The following is a 9,945-nucleotide window of genomic DNA, read 5'->3' as shown; positions in this document are numbered from 1 at the left end:
ATATGAGCAAAAAAAGTCCAACTATTTGAAAGTAAAATTTTCTTTTAATATTTGATTAAATGTTCTTGTATTTAGTATTTTTTTTTGGTACTTCCTCTTAGTTAAAAATATCATCATTATAATTTTTTAATTATTATTGCTAGGGGTGTTTACAAATGAGATATGGCTGAAATTTCGATCCAATCCACATTAAACTCATTAGATCAAATTTGATATTCGCACTTTTTATGTTTGGATCAGATATCAAATATATCCATAAAATAAAAAATATTAAAAATTTCATTTTTATAAAAAAATCAATAATTTTTTTGTTTACTTTTTTAAACATATTTACTTCTATCTGATTAGAGTGTGGATCTGATTCGATCCAATCTGATCATCTTACAGATCAGATCATATTCTCAAATTACATATCTAGTCCAATTCGATTTACTCCTTGGACCATTTAAGGAATAAAACCGGTGTGAACCGGTGTAAATCAGTCTAACCGAACTAGTCTGCTTGAAAAAATTTTTAAAATGTCTCCACAAGGTCTCGAACCAAGAACCTTGGAGCAAAAACAACTTCTAGTTGCCATTTAACTATTGCACTTCAAAGTATTGTGTTTCACAAATACTAATTATATAGTATACATAAATATCTAATTTAATTTAATTTTTGTTTTTTCTATTTTTAAAATTAATTATATTTTAATTATATACCATTATTAATATAAATATAAATTTCACTAAAAATTTATTAATTTACTTGATCTATTTTATTGTTAGTATTGTGATTAAGGTTATTTGTTTTGATATTAGTGTTAAAATCTACTGATATTATAGTTAGATGATAGACTTTGTGAATTAATTATTTTTTTATTGTGTCAAAATAAGATACTATTGTAGTATTAAAATTTCATATTTTTTATATTAGTTATTTTTAGAAGTTGAGACTTGATTCTTCATAAAATGTTAGTGAAGATATGTATTTCAAATTTTAATTTTAAGTTTTTAACTATTTTATATTTTATATTTACGTGAGACCGGTTTTATCGGTTTAACCAGTAATTTATCAGTTGAACCAATAAACTAGAGAACTAGTAGCTTGACCGGTTCGATCACTGGTTCGGTTCTAACAACTATGTTTCAATCAAATTTCAAAAATTTCGATTTACTCAATTTAGTCTCCCAACTTAATAGTTATGACTCACATTGGTTCCTAATCTTATTTTTGTCACTGTCTCACAAAATCGTTAACGACATGCTGAGATGAACTAACGACTGCTACATTATACATTCTAGCAACTATTTGATGTGACAATTAATTTTTTTTTTTACCTTATTTTTTTTTCAACTAAACACTTAAAACCCTAATATGAGTCACGGATACCTAAGTTAAAAAATCAAACTAAGTGTAAATTGAAACTTTAAAAATAAGATTAAAACTCGAATATAACTTCAAAACAGAACTTTAACTTATGTAATGATTAATTTAAATGAGAATCAAATAAATCAAAATTCAACATAATTTTTATCAATGTTTTCAAATTTAAAATTTCTATACCAAAATTAACTAGGATTTTTCTTTAAATTAAAAATTTAATGAAATAGTGACTTTAATTATCTTAACCAATGTCCTAATTAATTACTTTTATGTCTTAAAAAAATTATATATGAAAAGAAAATAATTAATTTTTCTATTTTAATAAATAGTTATTTTACTAAAATGAAAGAATTTTTTTTTAGAATTTTTTAAGAACTAATTAATATTATATATATTTTGTTACACTACATTTAGTTATAAAAATTTTATTTATTTCTAATGCTTATATTAAAAATAAAAAGAAAATTTAAATTAGTGAATCTTAATCTATAATATAATAATAATATAGTAATTATTTTATATATTGTACGAATATAAATTAATTATTTTTTAATTTATAAAAATTTTAAGAGGCTTGAGCTTGTTATATATATTTTTTGATGAATGTGATATATTTTTTTATATAAATAATCTTTTAAAAAAATCTAATAGTTAATCTATTACCTTTTTTGTTTTAGTCTAAATTAAATGTTTTTTATTATTTTTGGAAAGAAAATATTTTGAGAAATTTAATAATATGTGATGAGGAACATCGAATAAATTATACAGAAACCAATTAAAACACAACATGGAAATATCTTCAGTTTACTATAACTTTTAAGAAAGGTTGATTGCTTGGTTTAGTGACTATACTTACAATGAGACTTTACTATAACTTCTAAACCATCAATCTTCAGTTCTTCAATGCACTCGTCGATGCGGCGACGGGGTATCGATATCTGAGTTTCATGGATGCCTATTCCGGCTACAATCAGACACCGATGCACCGATCCGACGAGGAAAAGACAGCTTTCATAACACCAGGAGGAACCTATTGCTACAAAGTAATGCCATTCGGCCTAAAAAATGTGGGGGCAACATATCAGTTCTTTTATACTCTTCTTTTTTTTTTTTCGTGACTTTTTTACTCTTACGACATTATTCCATATTTTATTATTGGCCACAGATCAAGCAAGCTACCATCAATGCGTCTTTTGTACAAGACAACAATCTTGCTTCGCGTAATTGGTACCCGGCACAAACTTTCCCGCACCATTAATTTTATGTGTTTCTCTTTATTTTTGATTTCTCTATCACTTGGACTAATAATTGATATATAATACACAAACTATTATATATTATTGTTTATGAAGCATGTAGTAATTAAAGGATGTCAAATTGATAAGATTGAAAGTTATCAGCTAACAAACTATACTATATTATATGCTGTATGACGGTGTTTCGAATTGTTTTCATTCTTTTTTACAGAATTTGTGGTTCCATGCAATTCTGAAGCAGTGACGAAAAAGAACAAATTAAAGGTCTATTATTCAAGCACCAACATGTGTGTAAGCGTAATGTGATGCATCATCATGCACGCCACTCACCTCCATTAAAATCTTAAACAAGACCCCAATTTTTTTTTTTTTTGGGGTGATCTTAATTAGGAATGGAAGTACAAAAATTTCTGATTAAGACAAAATTCATCTCTTTATCAAAGAGGTTGGGTGTTGGTAACAAAATCTAATCCATAAGGTTTTCGATATTTTTTGAATCGTTGTTTATGAAGTGAATAAGAAAATGATATATCATATATATGACTTCTAATTACCGGAATGAGCAATACTCTTAATACAAGGGACTTTTCACTTTACTGCATAATTAGCTGATAGTATAGCTTAGCTACCTACCCAGCTAGCAATAATGATTATTAACATGTTATATTCTATATGATATCAACATGGATTGGTCCCCCACCACGCGTTTAATTACGCAAACTAATAATTAATTGGGCTGTCACCAAATAATAGCAAAGAAAGCATACTAACACACATAGTTATAAGTTATAAGTTGCATCTATCTGAATGAGCAAGACCCAACAGAGCATGCAAATGGTCCATACATGATAATAAAGCAGAAAAGAATGGAGCAACCAAAAGAGTCCAAATCCATGTTTGTGTGTGACACGCACTCAACCAATTCCGTAGTGCTAACCACCTAACCTTATCCCTGCACTGCATTATATACAATACAAGCTAAGCTATACTTTGCTTCTTTTTCTCTGTCAAAAGTTAATTAAACAGAAGCTAAGTGTGGTTTCATCTTATAGAAAAAGAATGGTTAATCAGTGTTTATATACATGTGCCATTGTGCCTTTGGTGAAATTTGCATTTTCTGACATTGACAACTGCACAGAGTTGCAAAAGAGTGAAAGTAATTAAGCAACCTTAACGAATAGGATAAGGTCATGAATTTCTAATACAGAATCCAAGTGATGTAGAAAAAATTGCACCAGCCGGGAATCGAACCCGGGTCTGTACCGTGGCAGGGTACTATTCTACCACTAGACCACTGGTGCTTTTTGGGATCAGTCATCGAGCCACATTTTGTTGTATGAATATTGGGAAGCCACCCCATCATTCTGGCACTTATTTTAATTGATATTAGAATACTTTCAGCCAAGTATGGTTAAAGCAAATTTATGTGAATTGATTAGTTGCATATATTTGAAGGCGTGCAATCAAGTATGGTTTATGTAGTCGGTACTAGTGACAACTGCATTGTGGAGTGATCATCATAATTGTTATTAGTGATCAACATTCAACATACAACAGTAGAGTACTTGAACAAGAGAATTTATAATTAAATAAAAAATGAATTAACAGAAGTGATGGATTACTTATGACACAGTGGCGGGGGCTTCTGGGCAGCACCTTGGCAGAAAAAGAAGGTACGAGGGCACCTATAGAAGCAGTTATTAGCAAGGCTGACATTTGCAGAATCGGGTTTAAGACCCAACAGAGGGTGAGGTATCCCTCCGTACAAGTAGTTGCCACCCAACAGAAGCCTCCCAAAACTTGATTCCCCATTTCGCGGGGACACCACCTTCATCGCATACTCCTTTGGTATCATGCCACTCAACATGTTGTTCTCCAGCGACAATGCCGAAAGCTGAGGCATCCACGCCATGAACCATGGCAAACTACCCCTGAGCTTGTTGTTGCTTATGTCTACTGCGATCAATCCGCTCTTCTCAAATCCTGCGGAGTTTCCTTCCACCGAAGAAAACTCGTTGAAAGACAGCGTTAATTGCTGCAGCGATGGTAGCTCGAAAAGAGCAAAAGGAACTGCCCCACTCAGCTTGTTCCAACTCAAATCCAAAACCTGCAAGTCCTTCAGGTTTTTCAACACTTCTGGCTTTACTACTCCGCTCAACTTGTTGTTCCTCATCGAAATCTGAACCAGGGAAGCCGGCAGCCAGATTGGCAATTCTCCGATCAGGGAATTGTCGCTGGCGTCCAGGTAGTTAAGGTTGTTCAGGGGACCCAAGTATGGAGGAACCCAACCCTGGAGCTTGTTGGATTGAAGCTCCAACCTCTTCAAGTTCTTGAGGCCGTTGAAGGTGGCGGGGATAGCTCCGGTGAGGTTGTTGTGATCGAGGCAGAGCTCCTCGAGAGTGGAGAGGGAGCCAACGGAGGAGGGTATGGCGCCGGAGAAGGAGTTAGCGGAGAGGGCGAGTCGGCGCAAGCGAGTCAAGTTGGATAGGGAGCCGGGGATGTTGCCGTAGAAGAAGTTGTTGGAGAGATCGAGGGTTTGGAGGTAGGGAAGAAGATTCCAAGTTGGAGGGAGGGGACCGGAGTAACCGGCCTGGTCGAGAGCGAGTTCGGTGACTCGGCTCAAGCCGGAGTCGATGGAGTCGCACCTGAAGCCGCACGTAAATTTCTGAGTGAAGAGATTATCGCACGGGTCGAGAGTGAAGTCCCATGAACTTAAGCAGGAGCCGGGGTTCACAGAACTTGGGTAAATCCCATTCTTGAAATCCTTCAGAAACTGTGTGTCACTCCAATGAGTCTTTGATTCTGCTCCCAACAACAATAATAATAGGGAAATCACACGAAAACACCAACCCATTTCAGTGATAGGATTGGTGAATGGTGATGGTAATGACAAGGAATAAATAGTGATGCATCTCTGCTAATTATTATATTTTTTGTTTGATGGCTAACGGTTGTGTCATCTATGCTTGATGCTAATTATGATAAAATAATATTAAGCGGTGATTAGTCAAATATTCGTAAGGTAGAAGAAACTAGAGACAAAGGTGGTTGGTTGATATTAGAGAATCAAGTGCACACTGGCAGTGGTTGCAAACTGATTTAGCCGTCGGGTCCCAACAATGTTAATACACCTATTGTTAATAGCTATGTAACTTGAAATTTTGGCAAAGTCACGCTACCAAACAAACCCACTCACCAAACCGTTGCTACTAAATGAATTGGGTGATGTGACCCGGAAAGTCCTACTATTGACACAACACAAGTCATATATCATTGCAAGTTACACAGCTGAACCCCAAGTTATTTAATTTGTTAATATCCACTTGGCACTCATTTAGATCCGCACCTATCATTATCAAAATTATATTTAACGGTTTAATAATTAGAATCTGAACTACAAATTTCCAGATATAGGTTTTTTGGTCTTAGCCAGGTCAATTGTTTAATGAACTGGTTACTCGCTGACCATGTAACTACAACTTATATATATGTTTTTGAGTCAAAGGAATCTCTTGTTTTAAGCCCATTTATAATCAAAGAGGTGACCCAGCTTGTACATTGAATAACTGGGCCAGCACTTCACTATGGAGAATTATTCACAGGAAACTATATAGGTTTTGCTCAAACTCCTTAGTGCTCTCAAATAAGTGAATAACTCAAATCTCCATGAACCAAAAAAATAAAAATAAAAAAACTCTCATCGGCTAAAAAATTTTAATATGAATTTTAAAGGTGTGTTTTACCTTCAAATGGAAGTTTTTAGTGTATATACAAGTGGGTAGACGTTGTAAGCAGGTAATGTATTGAGTCAACACGCAACCAACGTGTTGAACACATGGCACAATCGTATGCAACATGCAAATAACGTATTGTCACGTGGCGCACAACACGTAAGTAACGTGTTGAATTGCTTTTTTAATACCTCTACAACTCTATAAAATACTCCAAACATCTATATTTAAATAAAATAACCTTCTTTTTTCTATATCTAAAATAATTTCCCTCAATAATCTCCCAAAAATGACAAGATACTTGCAGATTTCTAGTGAAATTAAACTTCTTTTCCCCTTTCTGGTTTGGGTCTAGAGTAGACTGGATTTTTGATGTTATGTATTTAGATTTGCTTGAAAACAATTCTCTGACAGCTACTCTACAAAGCTCACCGTCTAAGCGGTGGATAGATTTCAATAATTTCTCTTCCATTCTTTTATGACCGTTGAGTTCTTTGCATCCATATTTAATGTTGGGACTACATGCACTTGGTGCCAATACTTAATTTTATGCACTTAAACTCCAGATTGCCTTCAATTTGTTAACACAGCACGACGTACATGTACATGTCCCACTGGGACAGCAAATTAAATTCTCTTGTCTTTGATTTCAGACCTCTCTTTAGGCGTCGTAATATAAATATTATCATAATATATGATGTTATTATCCCTAACAATGAGCAAATTAAAGCAATTAATAATATAACATAATACATTAGAGGCACGCATATATAGCGTTTAATTACACATCACACTCTTGCAAAATACTATAGAGGGAGGTAGGTAGCAACCTTAGGTGGTGAATAGGTTCATTAATTGATACAATACAAAATCTTAAAGAGCAAGCAATAGTAATTAATTTACAGATGAGAGGTGGACATTAATTAAGCGAGGCGGAGATCATCGTTTTTGAAGGGTTCCGGTGGTGCATGGTGGTTATGAAGGTGGTGATTGAGATGAGTATGGTGGTGGCAGAATGCATAGAGGTTGGAGGCTCCATTGGCCAGTGCAACTGCTGATTCCTGCTCTCCTTCATCGTGTAATATAAATTGTGGATGGATCACACACTTTTCCTTCTTAGTCGTATTTGTATATTCATCCCATAGCAACAACATAAACAACATCAAATTAAACTTATTAAATCATTAATTCATTTTTTTCCATCCTCTATATATCATTTTTAATCAAAAGAAATAAACCAAAGTTCTTACAAGTTCAAGAAGGAGATTTCCGTTCATCTGCTCCAAGCTTCTCACCTGTATATTGTAAAATTTAATTAACACCAACAATCATTCGTCAAAGAAATAACAAAAGCAACATTATTATTATGTGATTGACCACAATTACTGCTCACCTTTTTCCTACAGGTTTCAGTCCGAGTTCTGATCACATGGAACTGTGAAAAACAACCGAAGAATTTAAAATTATATGCCATATTAATCTAAATCCTACAGGATAAGAAATCTTTAGATATGAAACACAGATTATGCAGCTGAATCACCAATATAACTTAATTGTTTTTTAAAAAATGAGGTAAATCAAAATAGTGTATTGTTGTTTAATTTGCTTTTAAGCTTGAATTTTGAGTTACTTGAAAAATAGGTAAAATATAAGAATTGTAAACTAGTTTTGGATCCGGCTGTTATTAAAGAGAAGCACATGTAGTTCATCACCTTTCGTTCGCGTATTTTGGCAATGGCAGAAACCATATCCTCTTCAAGAGTACGCAGTTGCTGAAAGCTCATATCATCCATATCCAAGCTACCCTCCCCTATCCGATTCCTGTTCCAACAACCATCAACTTTCATTAACCGTACCATACCAATAAGTTCAAATAATGGTTTATTTAGAAAGATTTATATTGTATCTTACCTGATCTGTCTTCTGAGCTTATTATTAATATCTTTGAGTTTCTTCAAATTCTCAAGCATTTTCTGCACGGAAAACTAAATCAGAAAACAAGAAAAAAAAATAGGGTGTAAAAGTTGAGTAGTGATGATTTGTTAAGTTGAACCTCATAGTGAGAATGCCAGAGATCGATATCTCCCAAAGTTTTCTGATACTGATCAATGATCTTCTTTGTGCTGGTTCCAGAAGTAGACAAGATAGAAATGAATATAAATAATTAAAATAAAAGAGAGAGAGATTATGATGATGATGATTACCTAAGGCCAGGGCTGATGTACTCGTGCATCTTGTTGTTCTTGGAGAACATGATGAGTGAGACCTTAGCATCACAGAGAACACTGAGTTCATGAGCTTTCTTGAAGATACCATTCCTTCTCTTTGAGTATGTAACTTGCCTGTTGGTTGGGTTCTCGATGAGCTTTATCTCAATCTTTCCACGACCCATCTGATCTCTCCCTCTCTTTCTTTTTTCCTTGCTTTTTCCTCCTTTATGGATCTTGTTCACTTATTATTATTCCCTCTTTTCCAAACACCTACCAATATTAATAGAAGGTGTGGTGTGTGAGAGAGAAAGAGAGAATAATAAAGCCAAGAGAGTAGTAACTCGCACACCACAAAGCAGCAGTGAACACCCTTTCTATATTCGGAAATCCATGCTGCCATTCATAAAGTAACCTTGGACTCTAACTCCTTATATCCCTCAACCTGTGTCAAAAGCAAACTCCCCTTCCCTTACTATTATTACTCCCAACTTGTAATAATTAATAATCCAACCACCTCGCCATATTGTTATTGTTATTATAATATACTTATTGGTTAATTATGGGGCACAGCATCACGTATCTGATGTGTTAACTCAAGTGTGTGTACTTTTTGGTTCGGGGGACACACAGGTTTGTGTGGTCTAAATCAGAGTTGGGATATGGAGCATTAAAAACTATTCACTAACTAATGTTGGCAAGGTGAGTAGGTGACAATGTTAAGTTGAATCCACTGTATTTTGTAACCTTGTACTTAGCTAGCTAGCGTATAGTTTCGTGCATTCACTTCCCTCCCTTACTTACTTGCATTATATTATTGTTTGTCGTTATTATACTCAAACCATATCATTTACTCCAAACCCCAAACATGTTATCACAACACACATCAACTCACTCTTTTATTCATGCAAATGGGACAGAGCTACACTAATTAAGTGACTTCCCAACTTATCTTATGTATTTTTGGTTAATCAATTGGAAAAAGTTCATATCCACAAATCAAAGAGATGACTGAAACATTGTTGTAGCAGCACAACATATATTGAAGCAAAGATTTATGGGTAAAATTAATTGAGTGTTGATGGGTGGGGTTAACTCTCCATCTATCGGCACTCAGCACCCAGCAGACACACATTGATGTTGAAAGCAAACAGCACATTCGTGCTGTTGCAATTACATGTATCTGTCAGCATCTTATTTGTATTTATTCATTTTGTATAGTAAAGTATGTAGTAAACATCTCTTGTTGATTATTAGATAAAATCTCACAATAATAATATTGTAAGTGTAGGTAGCTTAGGTTAGAATTGTGAGAGGGTGATGATGATCAGCAGAATCGAGGCACGCCAATGGGTTGATGGAGAGAGTTCGAAGATATTAACGTTG

General features: G+C 34.1%; 2 protein-coding genes and 1 non-coding gene across 4 annotated transcripts; all 3 read right to left on the bottom strand.

The window, feature by feature from the left end:
* Positions 1 to 3,851: 3,851 nt before the first annotated feature.
* TRNAG-GCC (transfer RNA glycine (anticodon GCC)) lies at positions 3,852 to 3,922 on the bottom strand. The gene has a single exon. It is a non-coding gene; the product is annotated as a tRNA-Gly (tRNA).
* Positions 3,923 to 4,124: 202 nt separating this feature from the next.
* LOC107488020 (LRR receptor-like serine/threonine-protein kinase FLS2) lies at positions 4,125 to 5,662 on the bottom strand. Its single transcript, XM_016108718.3, has one exon. It carries the CDS (start codon positions 5,473 to 5,475, stop codon positions 4,240 to 4,242), a length of 1,236 nt encoding a protein of 411 aa, XP_015964204.1. The 5' UTR covers positions 5,476 to 5,662; the 3' UTR covers positions 4,125 to 4,239.
* Positions 5,663 to 7,076: 1,414 nt separating this feature from the next.
* On the bottom strand, positions 7,077 to 9,109 carry LOC107488019 (agamous-like MADS-box protein TM6). 2 transcript variants are annotated; one of them, XM_016108716.3, is made up of 7 exons: positions 8,557 to 9,109; positions 8,406 to 8,475; positions 8,264 to 8,325; positions 8,065 to 8,173; positions 7,746 to 7,787; positions 7,603 to 7,647; positions 7,077 to 7,467 (listed from the first exon to the last, which is right to left on the bottom strand). In XM_016108716.3, the coding sequence occupies exons 1-7, from the start codon at positions 8,742 to 8,744 to the stop codon at positions 7,276 to 7,278; spliced, it is 708 nt and encodes a 235-aa protein (XP_015964202.1). In that variant the 5' UTR covers positions 8,745 to 9,109; the 3' UTR covers positions 7,077 to 7,275. The 2 variants fall into 2 exon arrangements, with proteins under 2 accessions (XP_015964202.1, XP_015964203.1); XM_016108717.3 differs by having other exon boundaries at positions 7,077 to 7,464; positions 8,557 to 9,091.
* Positions 9,110 to 9,945: the final 836 nt, after the last annotated feature.

The sequence above is a fragment of the Arachis duranensis genome, chromosome 5 (genome assembly GCF_000817695.3).
Source record: "Arachis duranensis cultivar V14167 chromosome 5, aradu.V14167.gnm2.J7QH, whole genome shotgun sequence".
Taxonomy (NCBI): domain Eukaryota; kingdom Viridiplantae; phylum Streptophyta; class Magnoliopsida; order Fabales; family Fabaceae; genus Arachis; species Arachis duranensis.
Note: the sequence above shows the minus strand (reverse complement) of the source record. Positions and strands in the feature narration are given on the sequence as shown.

Coding starts and splice junctions, on each gene's coding strand:
- LOC107488019 (XM_016108716.3), bottom strand. CDS start 8,744: ATGGGTCGTGGAAAGATTGAGATAAAGCTCATCGAGAACCCAACCAAC. Junction 7,788..8,064: donor CCAAAATACGCGAACGAAAG/GTGATGAACTAC, acceptor TGTTTTTCACAG/TTCCATGTGATCAGAACTCG. Junction 7,648..7,745: donor CTGAAACCTGTAGGAAAAAG/GTGAGCAGTAAT, acceptor TACAATATACAG/GTGAGAAGCTTGGAGCAGAT.
- LOC107488020 (XM_016108718.3), bottom strand. CDS start 5,475: ATGGGTTGGTGTTTTCGTGTGATTTCCCTATTATTATTGTTGTTGGGA.